Source organism: Paramisgurnus dabryanus, chromosome 22 (genome assembly GCF_030506205.2).
Source record: "Paramisgurnus dabryanus chromosome 22, PD_genome_1.1, whole genome shotgun sequence".
In the NCBI taxonomy this organism is placed as follows: Eukaryota; Metazoa; Chordata; class Actinopteri; order Cypriniformes; family Cobitidae; genus Paramisgurnus; species Paramisgurnus dabryanus.
The window spans coordinates 1,960,235-1,984,746 of record NC_133358.1 but is presented as its reverse complement, the minus strand read 5'-3'; the positions used below and the strand labels follow the sequence as shown (position 1 = coordinate 1,984,746).

At 41.3% G+C, this 24,512-nt stretch overlaps 2 protein-coding genes across 2 annotated transcripts in view; both read right to left on the bottom strand.

The window, feature by feature from the left end:
* Positions 1–2,115: 2,115 nt before the first annotated feature.
* Positions 2,116–3,056, bottom strand: LOC135777753 (X-linked retinitis pigmentosa GTPase regulator-interacting protein 1-like). The gene is made up of 3 exons (XM_065287974.2): positions 2,990–3,056; positions 2,752–2,879; positions 2,116–2,671 (listed from the first exon to the last, which is right to left on the bottom strand). Exons 1-3 carry the CDS (start codon positions 3,019–3,021, stop codon positions 2,457–2,459), a joined length of 375 nt encoding a protein of 124 aa, XP_065144046.1. The 5' UTR covers positions 3,022–3,056; the 3' UTR covers positions 2,116–2,456.
* Positions 3,057–18,408: 15,352 nt separating this feature from the next.
* LOC135777775 (receptor-type tyrosine-protein phosphatase H-like) overlaps positions 18,409–24,512 on the bottom strand; it is a 56,047-nt gene continuing 49,943 nt past the window's right edge. Inside the window, exons 15-17 of the mRNA XM_065288007.2 lie at positions 20,761–20,921; positions 19,263–19,398; positions 18,409–18,642 (exon numbers count right to left, since the gene is read on the bottom strand). Of these exons, the coding sequence (XP_065144079.1) occupies positions 18,523–18,642; positions 19,263–19,398; positions 20,761–20,921 (417 nt within the window). The 3' untranslated portion in view covers positions 18,409–18,522. The remainder of the gene's footprint in view (positions 18,643–19,262; positions 19,399–20,760; positions 20,922–24,512) is intronic.

Below are 24,512 nucleotides of genomic sequence, written 5' to 3'. Positions count from 1 at the left end.
AGGCAGCGTCATCAAGCCTGGTTTATTCAAGTTAACTCACCATTACATTCGCAAGTCATACGCATATTACAACAATTTACTATAAACAAAGAATAATATTTAACTTTATAATTGTTAATATTCTGAAACAAGACAGTCTTGATGACGTATGCAGCCTGGATATGCGACTTCCGGAGGCTGCAGCGTTCGCATTCAGACACGCCCACTCTAGTAGTGTGCACGTGCGGGGCACTGCTCGTTCTTTCTCATGCAATCATAAACATTATCACTATAATTACATTACAAAAAGACTTTGGCGGGACAAAAATTAGTTTTAGTGGCTGCTAATAAAATCAATGTAGAAAATAACCTGCAAAAAATAAAACTTATAATAACATTAAAATAATCTGTAAACTCTTGCGGGCCACATAATTAACATAATTTGTAAACTCTCGCGGGCCAGATGAAATGAGGGGGCGGGCCGGATTTGGCCCGCGGGCCTTGAGTTTGACACCCCTGGTATAGACCATTTTGCAGGATATAAACAACACTGGTCCAGAAGCACAGAACAAAATATGCATTAATATCAGGCCCGGTACTAGGCTTGCTGGACTGGGGGGGCAGTCAGGATTTTTGGGTGGGCAGCCATTTCTCGACTAAAATGATTCATACACTAAATTATGGATGTTTCAATCCAATATTATTTTGCATAGGCTATGTCTTAAAATAAAGTGCCATTTATATGTCCTTTTACACGTTCAAATTTTAAAACTAGATACGATTAGATTTATAATGATTTATAATGTTTTAATGATTACACTTAATGTAGTTTTACACATTAAGTCACAGTTAATGAAATCAGGCAAGCAGGTGATATGAATGCAAAGCTGTACATATAGCTATATTTTAATAATGTGTACACTGCATTTAATCTATTATTTCACTTTTAGATAAATTAAAGCCATTCTTATACCTACCCAACATACGCCTTTCTTCTAAATAAACACTTGTTGGGCACTTTATTTCCACTTCTCAAACATTTTCTTCATTTAAAATAATGCATTTTCAATGTGATATGTGATAAGCTATATTTTCATTAATTCCTGACCCTATCATGCTGCTGCAGCAACCTCAAATATCACAAGAAAGAACAATGCTTTAAATAATCTATATTGAAACATCATGAAAGCAATTTGACATGCATGACAAATTCGTCAAAGGTTATCCTGTAACAGCACCAGACAAAAGCACAAGCCCTAAAATACTGTAAGTGTGATTGCCACGAGACCAAAGATAAATCAAACTGCTTTGTACATAACACAGCAAATTAGATATTATAATACAACGCAACATTATAAAATACAACGTTTTACCTTACGATGACCTTGCGGAGTGAAAGCTCCTCCTGAACTTAAAAGTCTGTAGATTTTTGCGTGTGAAGATTTTCTCAAACGCGAGCTGAATGATCTGATGATGAATGACGATGAAAAAAACGCTAAAATTTGATTGTAAAACTGCACGCAATGCTCAGCTGTTACAATACTGTATATTTACTGTATAACCATCTTATATCAATTATGTCTACTATATAGTATGCCACAACCAAACTGCATATTCTAATTTTAATAAACAGAACTACGTCTAAAACAAACACATTAAATGCTGCTGGAGACTTGCCATTGGCTGTTGTATTTGAATGAATATATAATGAGGTGAGTCTAAGAAAGGATAAGGGGCTATTTTGGGCATGTTTTACTATAAAAAAGTTTCAATTTAATATGTGTTGGGTTATTACGTTTATGTAATACTAAATTGCATCATTTCTAATATATATTTTAAAGATGCAGGTTTTTTTTTGTTAACGTCATAGAGAACAGTAGTACTTTTTCTGTGAGTTAAATACTGCTGAAGAGACCTAATAAGTTAATCAGACAGTAGTGGGCGTGAGCTGTATCACTAGCTTTGCCAACAGAATACGTTTTATGTTTAAAGAGACTCCGTTATTTTATGGTTGGCTGGATATTTTTGGGGGGGCAGAAGGAAAATCTGGGGGGCAATGCCCCCCCAGCCCCCCCGTAGACCCGGCCCTGATTAATATTAGAACAAAATACAACCAACAGAAAATGTTAAACTGAATAAATAAATGTTACATAAATGTGAACAAAAAAAACTTAAAAACAACAGGAAGTGCTTCTGGACCAATGTTGTTTACATCTTGAAAATGGTCTATACGAAAGAAATGAAATACAGCACAGATGCATGTCTGTACTTATGAATTTCATTTATCTCCCCCAGAAATTTAGATTCATAGATCCTTTACATGTTAATTAACCCTAATATGATCAGTTTGAAAGTCATGATGCTGGTACAGGAGCATAACCCCTGAATAAAGTGAATGAGTGGATTTTTTTGCTGTTGCTTGACAAAATTAGCAGGCCACCACATACACTGTAATCAATGAGTTAAAACATTTTAAATTATAAGTCGCTGTCGTCATCATCAAAATCAAGCACATGTAACTGAGTATTTCTAATTTTTTCTACTTCCTCATCCTCTGTGCTGTTTGTCTGTGCACTTCTGTCACTGGTCTCAGTCTGATGATATTCCTGATAGATTACATTCAGCGCCTGCGCTGCCTCTACAGATACTTTCAACTTTCCCACCACTTCCTGTTCTTCATCCACACTGACAACTAAGAGAGAGAGAAACAATAATGTGCTTTAAAAGTTCACCCTGGCATTTTACGTTTTACATTGACTGACTGAATCTCACCATCAATTTCTTGTTCAATGACATCATTTCCAGTCAGGAGAAGCTGTCGTAAATCCAGAAAGGCACGGCCAACATCTTCACATTCTTCCTGTTCATTCATGGGCTCACTCACTACAGTAAACTTTAACCTAGATGACATGAGAAAATCTTTATCAGTTTCATGATATGTTTTGTCAAGTGAGATAATATTTTCAGACAGTTATATTTCTTTAGATATTCAGTTTGTATGTCTCTTTACCTGCCCTGGTTGGGGTCAGTGCCTTCCAGCATGGTGTAGAGATAATGTCTCAGAGGAGCTGCTTCTATTGAATCTATGTGAATAACTATTAGAGAGGAAAGAAGAATAAAAAACATCATAATCATCACGAATGGGGATCATTTCATGCTTTCCTAAGAGTTAAGTTAGATCTCTTGGAGCCCACAGAAGACATACAGCATCTTTGTGATAGTCAGTAGTTTCTGTAACTGCTCGAGCATTGCATTAGTGAGGCAAAAGTCATAAGTTTGATCACCAGCAAACCAAAAATACGTGTACACTATAGATTGGTCGGTGCACCGTAAGGCCAGCATCTGCCATATCCTTAAAATGTAAATATAATCTCATGATGGGTCAGCATCATTTATTTTTATAAGTAGCAGTTATATTACAAAACATTTTAAACATTTAATGACATGTCACTGTAGAGATGCCACTATCCAACGAAGAAATTAAGCATGTGACAAAATTGTATTTTATAGGTAATAAAAATGTACAAGGAAGAGTTTATCTGTGTTCCTTTAACTCAAATAGTAAAGCATTGCATTACCAAGCAAAGGTCAAAGTCATTCCCATGGACACAAACTGTACAGTGCTTTCAGGAAGTACTTAGACCCCTTTCACTTTTTCAGTTTTGTTATGTTTCAGCCTGATACTCGTTTAAATTCAGTTTTTCTCAATCCACACTCAGTACCCCATAATGACAGAGTGAAAAGAGAACTCTAAAAGTTATAAAACAAAAATCTCACGTTTGCATAATTATTCAGTCCATTTTCTCAATACTTTGAAGCACATTGGCAACAATGACAGCCTCAAGTCTTTTGGATATGACACAACAAGCTTTGCACACCTGGATTGGGGGATTTTCCATTCTTCTTTGCAAATCCTCTCAACCATGGATGGGAACTGTCGGTGGACAGGTTCCCATTTTTAGGTCTCTTCAGAGATGTTTGATAGAGTTCAAGTCAGAGCTCTGGCTGGGCTACTCTAGGACATTTAAAGAGTTGTCCCTTAAACACTCATGTGTTGTGTTGTGTCGTTTGGCTGGGAAGCCTGCTTTTGGATATAACTGCTTTTTGAGTAACACTGCCATTGTTTCTGCATTTCTGAGGTTAAACTGGAGTACCTATAGAGTAGTATTACATCCTTTATATCTCCGAAGAGTCTTTAGTTTAATCAGATTAATAAAAGAAAGATTAGCTTTACCGAATCTTTCCGATAACGTACGAACAAATGAAGAAGGAGGAGTTACTACTGCGGGAGGAGCGAGTACAAGTCATGCAACACTATACAACACTGTTTAACTTATGATTCACTACATGTTCGTGTCATTTATATAATATGCACGCGACTATTTCCAACATAAGACAAAAGTCTTACCGCATGCAACTCATGACCCGGTTGGGAAAATCCAGCGCATCAAACACACACCTGCTACCCCGGATAATAAACTATATACATTGTTTCCATAAGGCTGTCTTTCTTCTTCTTACATCCAAAAACACACTTCTTCTATTCTGCCCTCCAAAGCCTAAGTGCAGTATCTACGCAAACACTGAAACTGAGAAAAATGGCTTTAAAGTTTTTACACTAGCCAGCCAAACATGTTGTAGGTAGATTAGTGGTAATGCATTCATGTAATGTCTTGTTAGGAAGAAATTTTTTATAGATAAAAACCATGACCACCGATGTGACCTTTGACTCCCAAAATGCAGATACTGCACTCTGCCTTTAAAAGACCTTACACAACTAAAACACTATTGCAAAAGCAAAGTGCAGTATCTACGAACTAAATGTGTTCATTCAACTTTTTCTCATGCTTCTTAATACATTTTGATTGTTTTTAATAACTGTAATAGTTTTATTTATGTTTGTGAATGCTAAAAATGCTCCTTTTACCACAAAGAGAGTATTTAACTCACTTTATTAATTTTTATTTATTAAAAAAATTACATTAGACGAGGTTTACTTTAAAACAGTAGTTAAAAATTAACATAATTTAAAAATAGAAGAACATGTTTGTCCCAAAGATATTATTGTTTCAAATGTACTATAAGTGGTAACTAACAGTATGTACATTTTAGTTAATTTTCATCTCAAAGTAGCACAGTTATGTAAATTTAGATATTTTTAAGATTAGCTTAAGAAGTACTAAACTAAATGTTTTAATATTAAGTAGCCTTCAAAATTAGTTCGTGGAGAAAGAGCACTTATTATGGAAGTGTACTTTTTCACATAATGTGCTTTCTGCTGGCTCGGCTGCGCTCGTCAGGTTGACTGGGCTCCGCTATCTTTGCCTAACAATAAAACTTTACAAGACTCTTATCAACTTTTGAAGGAGTAACCCCTGTCAATACAATTTGATTAGCTGCCTAAAAAGTGGAGAGATGTTCGAATCAACAAACACCAATGCGCTTGAATCGGATTATATCATTATTGTCAGAGGATATTGCCTTCAATGGACGAGCACAGGTAGGTCAAAACTTGCTAGCAGCTGGCTAGTCAATGTTAACTACTTATAAAGCTGTAATTTGCCTTAGCATGAGTTATTATTTAGCTATCTTCCTTACCAGTATTTGTTTATTTGCGTTTTAACGCGAGTTCAACCATCATTTGGCCGCGGGATTGTGCCATGGTTTGTTGTTTCTGTGTGTTACGATCGGGGGAAACCGCAGTATCTGCGGTATCAAAGCCGGGGAAACAAAGCCAAAACGCAGTAACATCACTTACTGTGGTTTGCCTTGGTATTAGCATGGATTTTGTAGTTACTGCAATTTTGACACCCTCATTTCTCTGAAACGGGACAAAATTGAACCAGGAGACTATGTCACAAGACAGAACAGATGTCATAAAGCTCATTTCAAGCCTTAACTCAATTTTGACCAAGTGTGTAGTTACTGCGCTTTGGCTTTGGACGGCAGTATTGTGCCATTGTTGAGTTTTGAAATTAAACAAAGCTGTCGCGTGATGTGATGTTTGCAAGTTCTAGCGTCTCCCGCTGATTGACGGGTGGGCAGGGTTTTCCGGGGGAAGTGCCCATATAAAGAAGTGATACGTATATTAGAAACGCCTGAAACGTCAGCTGGACCTTCAATCGAAAAAACAAATCAGTCGTATCTGTTTTAACGCTGATGTGCGGAACATGATCTAAACACATGATTTATAGCTACACACTACTGTCAATTCGTAGGCCAAAACATATTTATAACTTTCTGTTGACACACGAGAAACAAAGTTATTCACCCATTGTAGAGCTGCTAAACTAGAACATGAGCTCACATTCGATTGGTCTACAAGTTTGTCTTTTTATTATCTTAACCAAAAAAACGTTTTTCATTCATTTTATTAAACTTTACAAATAATAATAATGATAATAAAATTAATACACAGAACAATAAGAATATAATATGAATAATGTATATTATATAATGTAAGTTATATCATGTCATATTGTAGTCACAGCCTCAGACACGCCCACTTTGAAGTTTTTTTTATCCCCAGTGACTTACAAATAAGGGAGGATTAATTATTAAAAGATATTTTAATGGCTTTTCAAAGTTACAAACACCAATGTTATGATGTGCTTTATACAAACACTTCACCAACTTCACCACGTACATACGCCTGAATAACTTGTAATGTCATACTGCTCCCTGTCGATCAAAACAGTGCACTTTCATCTTTAAACTTTACCTGAACCTGCTTTTGTTCTTCCATCTTGAGATGTGGTGCTATACGTTGCCTGCGCTTTTATAGAATGTGCCAATCTATGGCTTAAACTCATCTGAAGAATTGCTCCTCTGAAGACTTTATTACAAGACATTCTCGCCATAGCCATTGAAAGTGTAAAATAACACTTCAATGAAGAACATTCGTTGGCATACCAAAATAAAAGTCCAGAAACGTTCAGTGCCAAAATGAGAGCGTTCCAAAACAATAAGAAATGTTTTTTTTATGTAGAAAATACGCAACTAGAACAAAATGCTTCCTGTTTAGTAATATCTCATACTGTGCAAACCTTTTGTTGATTAAATATAGGAAAGCTTGTCAAGAAAACAATGATAGCAATTTGTCAAACAAAACAAAAAAGATATTTTTGGTTAGTACCATACATTATTTTGGTTTTGTTTTTGTAAGCCATTATTTGAATCACCTTTTATTATAAAATATGAACAACAAAGAATCATTTTGTGTGTCCGAACATGTGTCTGATATTTTATTTTTATTTTTAGTGCCACCATTTAAGAGGCTGAAACTTTTATTATGAAAGGAATCTAGCGTCATTCAACCCGGAAGTTCTAGCACACTGTTTACCCAAAGCATGTTTCGCGTTGTTTTCCCACGTTTTGGGTTGCATTTGGATTTTCGTGGATTATTCAATGCACTTTTGGACTTCAGGCAATGTGCCTTTATGTTGGTTTTCCGATTTTCACTAAAATCCAAAGAAGTTTTTTCTGTTTTAAGGGCTAACTGGGCTTGGTTCGTCTGATTGTTTGTCGTAGTTTATTGTAAAGACTTACATTTTTTGTTGTTCATAATGTCTCTAGCTGGAGCCCTTTGGCTCGCTGTGCAAGATGATTTATTCTTAAGTGGGCACAACGACAATTTAGCCACAGTCGATAACACGACACAAGAGAAGCATCGCCGTGAGAGCAGCAATATCACGCCTGAGACACGCAGTCTCCTGGATCAGTTTGACGATCGCTTTCTGTTGCAGCATTTCCATCTGAGTCGACCGTGTCTGCGGTTCATCATCGATTACATCCACGCACGTTTAAAAAAAGATGCATTTGCACCATCCGACAACCTGACTTCCGTAGAAGCAAAGACTCTTGCCACTATATCCTTTTACGCACACGGATCTCTACCCAGTATGATTACAGATCGACTGGGAATAGATGTGAACGAGGCCGGAGAGCAGGGGCGGATCTACCGGGGTGGCACGGGGTGGCAGTTGCCACCCTAAATAAAAGCATTGCCACCCATTATGCCACCCCAGCGCGGGTATCTTAATATATATAATATATACCCGAGTAGGCTCTTTTAACCAGAAAGGCAATGTAGTTTTTCTCTGCGTGTGTTTGGGGATGGGAGACACATATCTGACGATGATTGGTGTGTGTGTCTTAGACGGGGTGGGACAACCACATAGCTGATGGTGATGGGCTTAATTTCCATCATTAGCCAACCAGAGGCAGCAGAGTTCATACACAAGCATGCAGTCAGTCCGAGCAGAAAGTCTTTTACAGTATAAAAAAGGTCTGCGCAGTCTTGCCAACTTGGTGACTTGGTCTCTAGATTAAGAAACTTTTTAGACCCCTTTAGCGACTTTATTAAAAAAGCGACTAGGACAAATCTAGCGATCTTTTCTGGCGTGGTTGGAGACTTTTGGAAACGGCGGTGAAAGGATGCATCGCCCCATCCAAGGCACTCACATGCAGCCCGGTTCTCGCGCTGCAGTCCATCCCTTCCGAGTCGCACAAACCCCCAACAACAGAGCGATGGGAAGTACAACGAGCTCAAAACAAAGGTAGCGGACGCAAGCACAAAGTATAAAAAGCACAAACGCTACTTTTCCATCGTTGAGGTTAAAGGCAAGAATGTTTATGAACGTGCAACTTATGCCCATGAAGAAAGAGTCTCTTCACGTCTGTAGCGAGTAATTCTGATAAAGCACCTCACATCATCACATGCTGACAAAAAGTTAGTGGTTTCTCTTTAGTGTCTTAAAGTGATTTAGTTGAGCATCACATCAGCAAATCAGAGTACTGAATAGGGTCATATTTTAAAGATAAATGTTGCATCAGGATAAAAATACAAAAATTAAACTGATGTTAAATATTGCACGAGGTAGTTGCTTGGTAGTTAAAACAACTGAACTGCAGGCTTTTGTAAGCAGTAAATATCTTTTAAGCAGTTCTTTCTAGCCCGTCTTGTCTTGTTAGCTACTGCAGCAATCAAAATATTCCATACGTGCATATGAAATCGCTCGTTATGATATAGTCTAATGTTTTTATTTGTCTTCGTTAAGGAGACAAAACTATTCAGTGTTGTGTATGTTTAGAAAGCTTGAAAGACAACTTAATGCGGCATTTTCCAGGATATTATGAAAAGAAAGGCTGATATCCATTTTTTTACCAAAAAGAATAGAAAAATCAAATACTATGGGAGTGGAAGGTACAAATAAAACAGAAAAATATGTTGTGGAAGGGAAAGGAATAGATGAAGTAATGAAGGAAAGAAACATATGGATGGCAAAGAGCTAAAAAGAAGTGAAAAGACAGAAATCCATCATGAAGTGAGTGAAAGGATTATAGAAGAGGGTTATGAGAGAAAGAGATGTTTGCCTTTCAAATATGTTTTACATTAATATAAACTAGGCAATCCTATTTTGTTTATATAACAGTCTTTATACCATTATGTTCAACCAGTCAGTGTTTTTAGATATTGATAATCTGTATGTATTAACTTAGTATTAAGACAAAGTGTGCTACAGAGATGCTAAAGGTAGCTGCTTGGGTACTTACTTATAGGAACATTTGTTGTTGCGTTTATTAATGTTATAAAAATTTGAGGTCCAGTGTTCACCGAATATAGTATATACAGTATATAATTTCTTGAATCCACGACAACCATGCAAGGACGCTTACTTCATTGCCACCCCTTGTAGTTCTCATGCCACCCCCTTGCCACCCCATAAATAATTTTCTAGATCCGCCCCTGCCGGAGAGGCAGTAAAAAGTCTTACTAAACTGTTATCAGACATGAGCCCTGATTTCATCACTTTTCCCAACAGTTATAATGATCGCATGGGTGCCGCACAAGCCTTTAAAAACGTCAGTGGCATCCCCCATGTAGTGGGTGTTTTGGGGTACTTTCATGTAAAGGTGACCCCACCGCTCGGGAGGGAGCAGTCTTATGTAAATACTCTTAGATATCATTCCGTTATGATGCAGGTAATATTTGATGTGGACGGGAATATCTTGAGTCTGGAACAGTGTTGTCCTGGAGGAACACCTGAGCACAGTATTTGGGCAAGCAGTGATATCGGGAAGCAGTTTACCACATTTCAACACGGTCATTCATGGGTCCTGGGTAAGAATAAGACGATACCACATTTCATTTGATTTAAATAATAAGTTTTATGATTCTAAAGTGTGAAACAAAAAAGCACTTAATATTCTGCAAAAATGTGCAATGTGATTGAAATGGTGACCATGTAAACTCAAAAAGTATGTTCTGCCATGAATCATAAAATTAGGATTGTAATTAAATAAATAAAAGTGCAAAAAGTAGCAAAAGGTCTTATTTCTTCACTGTATCTGGGTAGTTGACAAATAAACCATAAATGTGTCATATGGTGTGATTTATGACATTAAAACATCTTATGTTATTTGTGACCATATCATAAAGAGATACATGTTTCTAAAGCTATTTGTATATTATGAGGGTTTTTCCCTAAAAAAATATGTTGTCACCATGACTCATTCATTACATGTCAACTACCCCTGTACAAACAATGTTAGTAGTATTAGAATGATTTAAAAATGAACGTGAAATTAAAAACCAGGGGATCAAAACATGGTGGGGAAATGTTTTTTTTACATGTAGTAATGTGGCTCTAGCTGCAAATAGAATAGGAAGCCTTTATTGTCCATGCACATCTGTATTGTAAATGTTTTAAATATTCTCTACTTGCCTTCCAAACACAGGTGCCAGAGGTCTATTCGGCGGTGGACATGTTTTGACCCCTATTATAGCCTCTCGCATCATAACCAACGCCACTAAACGATTTAACAAAGCACACGCTCAGGTATATGGTCTTGTGCAGCATGTCTTTGGTGGTCTGAAAAGTCGTTTCCAGTGCCTGCATGATATTGGCTCCATTCAGACTTTAAAGTCAGTAGCATGCACCATCAAAGCCTGTTGTGTCTTGCACAACATCTCCAAGAAGTTCTCGGTTCCTTTACCCTTAAATTGTATCACAGAGCCTCTCCATCCACCATCAAAGGAGGTTATGAGTGCAACCGAGCTGCCATATGACTATATGGAAGAAATTAAAGATGAGATGATACAAATGTTTTTTGGAAATAATAAAGAAGATGATGTCTGAGATGTGATTGGAAAGACAAACGGTGAAGAGAGATTCAAAGCTGTGAATTGCATCGTCTTAGCAGTTGAATTGGAGCAATTCTTAAGTGATTAATGTTATATCATGTAAATCTTTATATTTTTGTTTGTTTTTTATACAGTCTGTAATGAGGGTCAGATCATATTGTTTGTTTTTTATGATATTATTTTTAGTAAAATCTCCTTGGTCCAATATTACATTAATCTGTCCTAAATGGTTGGATTGTGTCACACCATGTAGCATTTTCCACACATTCTGTGTAAAAAGACATTTTCGCTATAATAAAAACATGAAATACAGCTCTAATATCTGTTCAATGTCTCTATGAATCCAAGAGTTATATCAACAAATGCCTAGCAGCACTTTCTTACTGAAGTGACTAACAATTTCACATTATACAGCCAGATACAGAACAAGCAGCAGATGAGGTAGCAAGTAGCATTTATGTCAACAAACAGCCTCAGTCCTACACAACTTTAAAGTCAAGCAGTTTTTCATGACTAACAAGAAAACCTTTAATGGTTAAATTACATACACTTTGCAGATTCACTTTAAGTGTGTAATGACCTAAAATGCTAAGCTTAAACGAATCATACTTGCAACATATATAAAATAAACTTTCCTTTTCAATTTTTACAACTTTAGAGGTTAACTTAACCTCTTACATTATTACAAAAATAAAACTATATACAGAGACATGTAGTTGTTAACAGTCAGTTTAGGTGTAAATAGTAAACTGTTCCAGCTAAACACACCATAACCAAATCTGTTAGAAGTAGAGTGTGTCTTTATCTGATACTTAGTTTTTTTATTGACATGTTAAGGCAAAGGTTATTGTAACCTTTAGTGTTTCTTTGTTGTGTGTGAATTGTTTTATTTAGCACAATGCAGTATTGAATGCTGAATATAGCAATATTTCAACAAGACTAAATTAATGCTGTAATACAGTTTAAACAGTTATGTTTTATGACTTGATCTTTATATTACTGTTTGAAAGACAAAATAAAGCTAACTATACAAACATTTTGTAATGTTATGGTCACACTTTGTTTATTATATTTGACTCGCTTTTTCATATTCCTTTAAGCCACTGCATTGGCAAAGATTATGTCTGAGTTCCCTTTCAGTCGGTCACTACGACGTCACGTCGTGACCGACGAATTGGGAATTGGGAACCGCTCCGCGGTGGCAAATCTACTTCGAGAAGCTATTAAAAAGGCCAATGAAATTGGCATGCAGATTATTTGCACCTGCCGCGCGGGTATATAATCAGTGCTGTAATCAAATCAGCTTTTCGCTTCGAAGCCGGCAGCATTCTGCTCTTGAGAAGCAATCCTTTCTGGGACCTCTGTGTGTGTCGAAGTTGGTAGGACAGACAGCACCTCAGCGGAGACTCGCATTTGTTCCACCTCTTTAATTTCTATTTTTGAATTTTATTTGAGTGTGTCGTTGCCTCTCCCCTGCATGCTTCATCAACTCACGCATTACATCTAAAGAGTGAATTCCCTAAAAGAGCAACACGAGCTTGAACTTGTGCCTTTGTAAAGGCAGCCGTTCTCTCGTGTCACAGGTCGGGTGCGTCCTTTTCAGGATGACATTCCGACCGTGTGCTTCGTCCGGATGCGGGCTGTACATGAATCCTCGTGACGGCCACGATCGTTGTCTCTCATGCTTGGGGCTTGAGCATGCGGAGGCAGCGTTTCGCGACAGTACATGTCAGGTTTGTCTGAACATGACTGTGGTGGATCTGCGCAGTCGGGTGGCGTATCTCCGGGACCGCCGCCCCTCTTCCAAGCCATCCGGCGCTAAGAAGGCAGCCGTGATGAAGGATGACTTGCGCCTTACGGTGCTGAATAAGTCCACCGTCGGTGGCGGTGAAGTTCAGCACCCGATCCACAGCCGGAGGTGCCAATGGAAACCGGGAGCGCGTGTTCTACGTTGCCCTCGGGGACCGCTGGCACCACACGGGATTCTGTGTCGTCCGCAGCATCGGAGGGGGGGCCGTCTCTCTCGGACGTTGAGTCTGACCCTCTGCCTCCTTCGGGACGGTTAGAGGGCGCTGCGCTCGACCCCGAGATGGCGGCCATGCTCGCTCGGGCAGCGGGTACGGTCGGAGTGGAGTGGCGTCAACCATCTCCACCCGAGCCATCCCGCCTCGATGATTGGTACTTCGGGTCTGCTAGAACAGAGCAGACCCAGCCACCGGTGCCTTTCTTCCCCGAGGTTCATGAGGAACTGACAAGGTCGTGGAAAAATCCTTTTTCCTCCCGGAAGCGGCCGTATCAGCCCTCACCCCTCACCACCCTCGACGGCGGGGGCCGCTAGAGGGTACACCGATCTCCCCCCGGTTGAGCGTCCGTCGCGATGCAACTGTGTCCAGCCTGGTCCTCTTCCCATTGGCGAGATCGGCCGACCCTCCCCTTGCGGGCATGCAGGTACTCCTCGGCCCTAACAGGATGTGCCTACCGTGCTTGTGGGGAAGCGGCCTCTGCCATCCATGCCATGGCATTATTACAGGTACACCAGGCTAAAGCACTGCGTGACCTGGACGAGGGTGGTCACGATTCGGCCGCATTTAAAGAGCTCCGTGCGGCTAATGACCTGGCGCTCAGAGCCACTAAGGTCACCGCACGGGCGGTCGGACGTGCGATGTCCACTTTGGTGGTCCAGGACCGCCATCTCTGGCTGTGCCTGGCCGACATGCGGGAGCAGGATCGTATTAAGCTCCTAGATGCTCTGGTGTCCCAGGCCGGCCTGTTCGGCGAGAGGGTGGAAAATTTTGCACAGGCGGTTTCCACCGCTCAGAAACAAACTGAGGCCATTGCTAAAATCCTGCCGCGTCGGAAACGTCCATCTGCCCCTTCGACGTCGGCACCTCAGTTTGCCTCTTGCCGAGGGCGTCCTGCGGCGGCCGCCCCCGTTCCTCCTCGGGGCACTTCTTCTAGGAAGCGAGGAACCGGTCGCCAGCAGCCCGCCCCACCCGCTCAGCAGCCTGCCAAGAGAGGTGGAAAACGCAAGGCTAAACGACCCTGAGACGGGCGACCTGGAGATGGGGGGGATCGCTCTACGGGAGATGGTGAAGTCACCACTCCCCCCACCGGAGGAGGGCCGGGTGGGGAATCCTTGGTTTCAGTTTTTTTCTGTTCCGCCGGCTTTTCAGCCGGCACCCACAAAACCACAAAAAGAGCGAATTCCTCTTCCTTCTCCAGGTCTTCAGAGGAGCGTGAGAGCTACGGACGGGCACAGAGCCCTATGTCCTCCTCCTCCTCTTTCGCCACCGGGTGTGTCACGGCGGGTGAGTCTTCTACATCGAGATCTCCCCAGCTCTGCCCCCCATCAGCGGAAAAAGGTGAGTGGCACACCACACAACACCTCCGTTGCTGTTATCACAGAGAGTGCAGCAACCGTTACATCCGCTCCCCTCGCCGCGGGTACTCCGATCGTGCCGTTAATTCCCCTCGCTCGGTATCTGGGGGCGTGGGAGGCGCTTCCCAGCCCGTCGAGATGGCTTTTACGCACGATTCGTCTCGGCTACGCGATTCAATTCGCCCGTCGCCCTCCCAAATTTGCGGGCATTCGGTTTACTACGGTGAAAAACGCAGACGCGCATGTTCTCCGTGCCGAGATCGCTGTTCTATTGGCGAAAGACGCGATCGAGCCGGTCCCTCCAGCCGAGATGAAATCTGGGTATTACAGCCCTTATTTCATTGTACCCAAGAACGATACTTCCTCGACACAGGCCGTTTCTCCGCTTTGCGTTCGAGGGGCGGGCATATCAGTACAAAGTCTTACCGTTCGGGCTTTCTCTCTCTCCCCGTGTATTCACGAAAGTAGTCGAGGGGGCATTAAAACCCCTGAGAGAGAACGGTCTGCGCATTCTAGCGTATCTCGACGATTGGTTAATAATAGCCCAGTCCCGTCAGATGCTTTGCGATCACACGGACCGTGTGTTAAAACACCTTGCCCGTCTCGGTCTTCAGGTCAACTGGGAAAAGAGCAAACTTTGCCCCACGCAGAGGATCTCTTTTCTCGGTATGGAACTGGATTCGGTCGATTTATCTGCACGTCTAACAGAAGCGCGTGTGCAATCCATTCTGACTTGTCTAAATTCATTCAATGGCAAGAGCGCGGTCCCTCTGAAACAATTTCAGAAGCTCCTGGGTCATATGGCAGCAGCAGCGGCCGTGACACCGCTCGGGCTGCTCCATATGAGACCGCTTCAGCGTTGGCTTCACGACCGAATCCCGAGGAGAGCGTGGCTCACCAGCGCGCATCGCGTAACGATCACACCGAGGCGCCGTCTCCATTTCACTCCGTGGTTAGACCCGTCATTCCTCAGAGCAGGGGTATCATTAAAACAGGTCTCCAGGCATGCCATTGTGTGCACGGATGCCTCCAACACGGGGTGGGGAGCCACGTACGACGGGCATGCAGTTTCGGGTGTCTGGACGACATTCCAGAGACGTTGGCATATAAATTGCCTCTAGTTGTTGGCAGTGCATCTCGCTCTCATTCGTTTCAGCAACGAGCTCCGAGACAAGGATGTATTAGTTCGCACCAACAACATTGCGACTGTTGCGTATATCAATCGCCAAGGCGGTTTGCGCTCTCGTCACCTGTCGCATCTCGCCCGTCATCTCCTCCTTTGGAGTCAGAAGAATCTGAGGTCTCTTCGTGCCATTCACATCCCGGGGTCGCTCAACACAGCGGCAGATGCGCTCTCACGAGCAGCGCGTCCTGGCGAATGGCGACTCCACCCCCAGACGGTTCAGCTAATTTGGAAACGTTTCGGCAAAGCACAGGTAGATCTGTATGCCTCCCCAGAAACGACTCATTGTCGCCTGTTTTATTCACTGAACGAGGGAACCCTCGGGGTGGATGCACTGGCACACAGCTGGCCGCGGGGTTTACGCAAATACGCCTTCCCTCCAGTGAGCCTCATTGCGCAGACACTGTGCAAAGTCAGGGAGGACGAGGAGCGCATTCTCTTAGTCGCGCCGTATTGGGCAACCAGGAATTGGTTTCCAGAACTCGCGCTCCTCGCGACAGCCCCTCCCTGGAAGATTCCCCTGAAGAAGGACCTTCTTTCTCAAGAAGGGGGCACATTATGGCACCCACATCCCGATCTATGGAACCTCCATGTGTGGTCGTTGGACGGGACGCGGAGGTTCTAAGTGATTTACCGCAAGCGGTATCTAACACTATTTTTGCGGCGCGAGCGCAGTCTACTAGACAGGCTTATAAGCTGAAATGGAACCTGTTCGTTGTTTGGTGTGCTTCACAGTCAGAAGACCCCCATGAATGCCCTATTAGAGTCGTGCTATCATATCTTCAGCATCGTCTGGAGAAGAAGCTTTCACCTTCTACAATCAAAGTAGATATCGCGGCGATATCCGCGCACCACTCGCCGATAAACGGTAGATCTGTGGGCAAGCACGATCTAGTTATTAAAGCAACACTATGTAGTTTCCATGTAAAAATGACTTACAGCTCTCCCATGTGGTTGAAAAGCGCAACAGTGGCTGGTATCAGAAACTCTTCTGCAGGCAGGGGGAGGGGCGGGGCTGTGTTTCCTACCCTCCACCGCCACTTTCAGAGTGTGCTTGTAGCAGCTAAGAGGCTGCTCAGGTTGCAGCAACCGTACAATTTGTCCAGTTAAAAGTTCTTCTATCACTGAAATAATTTTAGAGACATTATTTAAAGATAAAAAACTACATAGTGTTGCTTTAAATTCTTAAGAGGCGCACAGAGGCTGAATCCTTCTCGCCCGCCCTCTATTCCTCCTTGGGACCTGTCCATGGTGCTGAAGCACTTCAGGACGCCCCATTCGAGCCTTTGCACTCTGTGAGTATCAAATTTCTCACAATGAAAACTCTAACTCTTCTCGCACTGGCCTCGGTTAAGCGAATAGGGGATCTTCACGCATTCTCGGTCAACGATTCGTGCCTTCAGTTCGGGCCCGCTAATACCAGTGTAACACTGTGACCCAGGCCCGGCTACGTGCCCAAAGTTCCCACCACTCCTTTTAAAGATCAGGTGGTGAACTTGCAAGCCCTGCCGCCGGAGGAAGCAGACCCAGCCATGGCTTTGTTATGCCCTGTGCGCGCTTTGTGTGTGTATGTGGACCGAACTCAAAGCTTTAGAACCTCAGAGCAGCTCTTTGTCTGTTACGGTGGTCAGCAGAAAGGGAAGGCTGTCACTAAGCAGAGGATGTCTCATTGGATTGTAGACACTATCGCCCTCGCGTATGAAAAGCAGGGTGCCCCTTGCCCCTTTAATTTGAGAGCCCACTCTACTAGAAGTGTGGCATCATCTTGGGCATTGGCTCGTGGTTCCTCGCTAACAGACATTTGTAGAGCGGCTGGTTGGGCGACACCTAACACGTTCACCAGATTTTACAGTGTTCGTATTGAGCCGGTATCCTCTCGTGTTCTCTCCTCAAACCGGTAGAGACACTCAGAGTCGGCTCCTGTGTTGGCTTGCAGCCTCCGTTTTGGCGCTGCACGACTGCGCCAATATGGAAGGCCATAAGGTCAAAACGTCACAAAATAAGGTTTTGACTTTCCTCCATCGCCTTGACAGTCGATGTTGCGGAGCATCGGCTATCAGCCTCTCACTAGCTGTATTCCTGAAAACCTGTGTTTGGCTAGGCCCCCGTATAGCGCCCCCGTGAGGTGTCCTATGCGCGTATTTTCCGTGGAGCTAATCTACCACGTTTTCCCTTGCAGAGCCCGCTCTGCTCTCTCTCTAGTATAAATATAGTTATGAGAGTCACGTCATAGACCTACGGACTATTTTGCGCCACCCATTCGTACAATCTCCTCTGGGTTGGCTCCGCAGCGTCTCCTAGTTCCGCCCAGGCTGGATTCGCTTCCCAGTTTGCCTAGTTCACTATCGTGGGTTTAGGAACAAATAGTGACCGGCCTTCTGCTGTAAGCCCAGGTTCCGCCTCTCGTAAAGTGAAGACGGAAGGTTTTACGCAGGCACTGGAAGGGTCAGCTCCAGTGGCGCTTTGGTAGGGATTCCCAATTCGTCGGTCACGATGTGACGTCGTAGTGACCGACTGAAAGGGAACGTCTCGGTTACGTATGTAACCCTCGTTCCCTGAAGGAAGGGAACGGAGACGTCACGTCCCGTCGCCACAGTTGCTGTTCCACTGCTGAGTCGGCCGGCCCCTTTATTTTGCCGGCTTCTCAGCGAAAAAAGCTGATTTGATTACTGCACCTGCCTCTGATTATATACCCGCGCAGCGCGGCAGGTGCAAATAATCTGCATGCCAATTTCATTGGCCTTTTTAATAGCTTCTCGAAGTAGATTTGCCACCGCGGAGGGGTTCCCAATTCCCAATTCGTCGGTCACGACGTGACGTCTCCGTTCCCTTCCTTCAGGGAACGAGGGTTACATACGTAACCGAGACGTTTTCATAGATAGAATCTTCTGGTTGAGGAATGTCTTTAGATTGCAGGATATCCATGATGCACTGGTGCAGGAAGACGTACTGAGACTATGAGAGATGAGAAGAGAAACGTTAGTTGGATACAGTGAACTGTGTCAAAAACAACAACATTACCTGTACTATTGGTCAGTTGAAATGGGAATCGTAAAATGTTTTCCTGCCAATCCAAAATGTTGTTGTATTGTGCTGAATCATGTGATCCATGAAAAACAATAATATTTTCCCAGAATCATATCAACATTGGCTTTCAGAGATCATGGACCCTGCCTTTATATTTCACAATGTTTACCTGACAGTAAATATTAATACACATAACACATATTTAAAATGAAAATTCTTCATAAGAAATAAACACAATAAAGTATCTGAAAAATAACTGAAAATAAAAATTCTATCAAAATAAACTGACTATACCAGAACAGGCGTTAATTAGTAGCCAATCCTACTAAGATCATATTACTACTAAACCATATGTCTGTAGTGGCTGGGGTTTTTGGGATATCTGTCTTTTGTTAAGACTACAACTATAACTTTAAATAGTGCAGTTTTTAAAAAAGTAGACATTTGTAGATGCACTCAATCAATCCCTCACATACTGTAACACACTCAAAGAAATTTGTAATACTGTTTTGTTCCTGGTTAGTTTTAGCATAAAAAATTGAGTTTACCTCAGTTTGAACCATGAGTGGCCGGTTAAGTCTCATTCTCTGTACAAATCCTGCAATGCTCACTGCCTTCTCTCTTTCCAGCTGCTGTATCAGAACATCCAGGGCGATCAGTGTACCCGTCCTGCCCACTCCAGCACTACAGTTGGGAATATTATCTGCAGTTTATTTTGTGGTTTTTTATTGACTTAGAATGCACACTTGATTGGTTATTAAATGGATTCATTCATTCATTCATTTCTCTTTTATTCTTTTCATGAAAATGCATTATTTATACAAAGCACATACAATTCATTTGAATTTTCCTTTACATTTCCATGATCAGAAAGGAGCAGCTGGAAGAATAATATTCTTATATTTTTCTGCCCCCTTTATAAACATAAATAGTAGATGGCTTTAACATTGTTCCCTCCACCATCACCCATAATTTATTAACATAAATAGTAGATGACATAAATATCACCAGAAATATATTAACTTAAATAGTAGATGTCACAGCTTTATTCCCTCCACCATCACCCAAACTGCAACATATCTAATATTTATTTAAACATTTTCAATAATCACATACAGTCCTATTCAAATTTCAATTTGATATAATTCAAGTTGTTTCTTTCTGTAGCTCCTTTTAAATTCTAAAATATTTTTACAACTTTTTAAATCTTTCCTTAGAAAATTCCACGCTTTTACTCCAGCAACAGACCAACACATTTGTTTCAGGGTTGTTCGTGCTGTTAGATGTTTAAAGTCATTCGGCCGTCTATGATTTCCATCTTCAGAAGTGAGAACAAATAACTTTTGTAAATCATATGGAAGAGCTTTGCTTCTAGCTTTAAACATCACTAATAAAATGTGTAATTCTACAATGTCTTTGAATTTTAATAATCCTGATCTAATAAAGAGTGGATTTGTATGATCTCTATATCCTGCTTGGAAAATAATACGAATAGCTCTTTTCTGTAAAATAAATAAAGGCATAGTGTTACTATAATATGTATTTCCCCATATTTCTACACAATAGTTTAAATAAGGCAAAATCATTGAACAATATAACATTTTCATTGTATTATACGTTAAACTGTATTTAACCTTATTCAAAATAAATAGGCTTTTTGCCATCTTATTTTTTACATGCATTATATGACTTTTCCACGTCAATTTCTCATCTAAGGTAACTCCTAAAAATCTAATTTCAGACACCTTCTCAATATTTACATTGTTTATAGATAAGCTGACTTCCTCCTTTCTTTTATTGCTAAATATCATAAACTTTGTCTTATTCAAATTTAAAGATAATTTATTTACATCAAACCACAATTTTAGTTTTACCATTTCATCTTCAATATTATTAGCTAAAGTTTTCAAATCATTTCCTGAACTATATAAATTTGTGTCATCTGCAAATAATACATAGTGTTATTTTTTTGAAACCTCACAAATCTCATTTATATACAAAATAAAAAGTTCAACTGATAGTTGTGGTACTTTAAAGTGGCTTCACCTGCCGTGTACAACTGTTGGTCCTGAAGAGGGGGTGCTCTCGATGTGCTGCCGAATGAGTCCTCTGAATCGGATCAGCTCCCCTGTGCCTAAGGGAACACCATGATCTGGCCACGCAGTGAAGTGGAAATGCCTCACCGTCCGTGTCTCTGAGGTGTTTTTCTATAATTGATCAAAATAATGACAGAGATAGTATGTGTTTCATGTTAACCTTTTAATGCATGCTACTCAATGAGGTATTTTTCGTCAGTTAATGGGACATTAATGATATTCAATAAAAAAAGAGGTCATCTCATTAATATTACAACTGCAGGTACAAGCCTTCGAATGGAATGACAGTAATTTTGATGAGCCTTTCTTTATAAAATGATGTTAAATTGACAGTTGTCATCAACTCTTTCATTTCTCCATTCAGAAATTCTTAAAAGGTTAGTTCACCCAAAAATAAAATGTTATTATAAATCACTTAATCATGTGTTGTTCTAAACCACCTTCTTTGATTTAAAGTCCGTTGATTGTCTTCTGAACACATTTTTAGATATACCGTAAAACTTCAAATAATAGCCGAGTCCCAAATAGACGCCTGTCTCTTTTAGACGCCTGGTGTGACGACGGGTTTGGGTAAATAAACGCCTGTCTCAAATAAAGGCCGGGTCTTTTATTTTATTTTTGGGTTGTATTTAATCTTATAAAACCCGTCAGATCGTCTGTTTAAGCCAGTTATATGGTGCAGATTGCACGCCCTAAAGTTTTGATTACCGGTAGATGTCACGTGACAGACGCAATCGTTCCGTGTCTCATCACTATAACAACACAACAAGGTTCATCGTCAGGTCATTAGGTTCTTGAACTTTCTTAAGTCTAAAGTTTTTCTAAATTCTCTCAATACCACAATGGCGACAAAAAGAAAAAAGTATGATTTGACATTTAAGCTAAAGGTTGTCAAATTTGCCGAACAAAATTCGGGAGAAGAGGCGGCAAGACATTTTTCGGTTGATCCAAAGAGAGTGCGAGAATGGCATAAAAATAAAGCTGAACTGCAACGTCTGTCTGAGGAAGACGACAAAAGGGCCAGACTGCGAGGTGGTGGGAGGAAGAAAATCAGTGAAGAGCTAGAGGTGAGCGTGTGCGAGTGGATTCACAGCATGCGGGCAAAGCATCTCAGAGTCTCACGTAAGATGATCAGGACCAAGGCAAAAGAAGTGTATGCAACAGTGAGTGATGGCAGGGTTGAGGAGAGTTTTACTGCGAGCGCTGGCTGGCTGGATAAATTCCTGAAGCGCAATGAATTTTCGGTCCGAAGACGCACAACTGTTGCCCAGAAAGACGCAAGGCACTTCACTGAAAAACTGGTGAATTTTGTCACATATACAACGCGGATTATTAAGGCAAGTAAAATTCAGCAGAAAAACATTATAGCCATGGATGAAACAGCAGTGTGGTTTGATATGGTGGGCTCGACAACGGTGGATGCAAGAGGTGCGCGCAGTGTTCCATTGAAAACCACAGGCCATGAGAAAAGCCATTTAACTGTGGTGCTGGCTGCAAAAGCAGACGGGACCAAACTGAAACCTTACGTTGTCTTCAAAGGGGGGATCAAGGAGGTGAAGTCGATGCAAAATATCAGTGGTGTCGTGATCGCCACGTCCAAAAATGGATGGATGAATGAGGAGCTGACTGCAGACTGGCTTCAGAGAGTGGTGGGAAAGCTCAACTTCGCCCCTCGTCTCCTCGTCTGGGATTCATATCGCTGTCATATCAGAGCAGCAACCAAAGGTGAGCTCAAAAGGGGCTACAACATAACCACGGCAGTGATACCCGGTGGCTGTACAAAGTACATACAGGCCCCTGACGTCGTATGGAACCAATCATTCAAAGCCAGCCTGCATGAGTCCTATGACAACTGGATGGCAGGGGACGTGGACAAAGAGTACACCGCTGGAGGAAATATGAGGGCTCCAGCTCGCCGCTTGTTGGTTGCCTGGGTACTTCAAGCGTGGGAAAAGCTGGATACGGAGCTGCTAAAAAAATCCTTCAAGGTATGCTTGTGCGCAGGTGTGTGTGTGTGTGTGAGCGTGGGAAAGGCTGGATACGGAGCGGCTGCTTGTGCACAGTGCACGTGTGTGTAAGAGAGAGAGAGAGAGAGAAACCGGTAATATATTTAATTAACTTCAGGATCCTTGTCCTAGGTATGTGGCCTGACAGTAGCTTCTGATGGAAGCGAGGATCACCTTATCCATTATTTCAAAGAGGGAGAGCCCTGCGCATCTGGGCGGGAGCTGTTAGTTCAAGCAAGGCAGGCAGAGTTAGCGGAGGCTGGAGAGGTAGAAGTTGATGAGAGCGACGAGGAGGAGGAATTCGCCAATGAACTTGTTGTTGAGGCTTGCAGTGATGATGATAATAGTGATGAATAGAGTCATTTTCTTTTACATGATTGCATTTGTTTTGCAGGGTAGCCTAAGCTTTATTCTTTCCTGTTGATGTGTTTCGGGCAACAAGTTCACATGCTCGGAGGATATTACCGTTAACTTACCAGTATATTGTTTTGCCCATTGCTGTCACATGTTTCGTTTTTAAGCTTTATTTATGCTGCCAATAATTTGATGTAATGTTATTCTTACACAAAATAATTTGTTAAACACATTTTAAATGAAATTAAAAATAAAACGTAATATGTAATAACCTCCTGCTGTCATGCTTGAACAATTAAATTAAAAGCCTGTCTCTTATAGACGCCTGTCTCTTTTAGACGCCTGGTGTGACGACAGGTTTGGGAAAATAAAAGCCCGGGCTATTATTTGAAGTTTTACGGTATTTGCATGTGCTGTAGTCTGCTTCTGAATGCGCACTGAAGGACCAAGGAGGAGAACAAATTGTTGAATAAAATTGTTTGTTTTGTTTTCTTTGCACACAAAAGTGTTCTCATTGTTTCATAATATTACTGGAACTATATACATTCAGAATTTTGGTGATGTCTTTCATTTTTTTTGTGGGCTTGATTGTGTAAATCAAACTGCAGTCTATGGGACAGTGACAAGCCTCTTGGTTTCATTAAAAAATATATAAAAATGTGTTCTGAAGACAATCAAAGGACTTGGTGGTTTGGAATGACACAGGGGTAAGTGATTCATGATAAAATTGTAATTTTTGGGGTGAACTAAACCTTTATGTCAGAAGAGATCTGGCTTTTTTTAAACCTGGCATGTATGGAAAGACTCACACACAAAAATATAATATTAAACTGTAAAAAAGATGTGATGAATAAGTTATGATGTATTTAACTAGTTGAAATAACTTGTACAGCTATCTGATTATATCTAAATTATTAAAGTATATTTATGAATATAATAGTCTGATTACAATGCTATAGCTGTACATCCAAAAAGAATGCAATACTGTTAAAAAATAACAGCAATAGATATTTGGAAAATGTCTGCCATTTAGAGGATTTTTGAGTTGTGAACTATTTAATGCCAAAATCAACAGTTTAGTAACACTGTGTGGATTTTAAAGAAATTAATAATATATATGATATGACCCCTTTAACTAAGTTTGACATTTTTTTGGAATTTGCCACATTTCACCCATTGCTCATTAAATCAGTCAATTTACTTATCCTGCAATAATTAACGTATCCAGAAAAAAACATTCACATAACTCATCTAGGTAATATATTTATTAGGGCTGGGCCGATCCACTTTTTCCTTTACCGATACGATTTCGATACCTGTATTCTGAGTATCGGCCGATCCC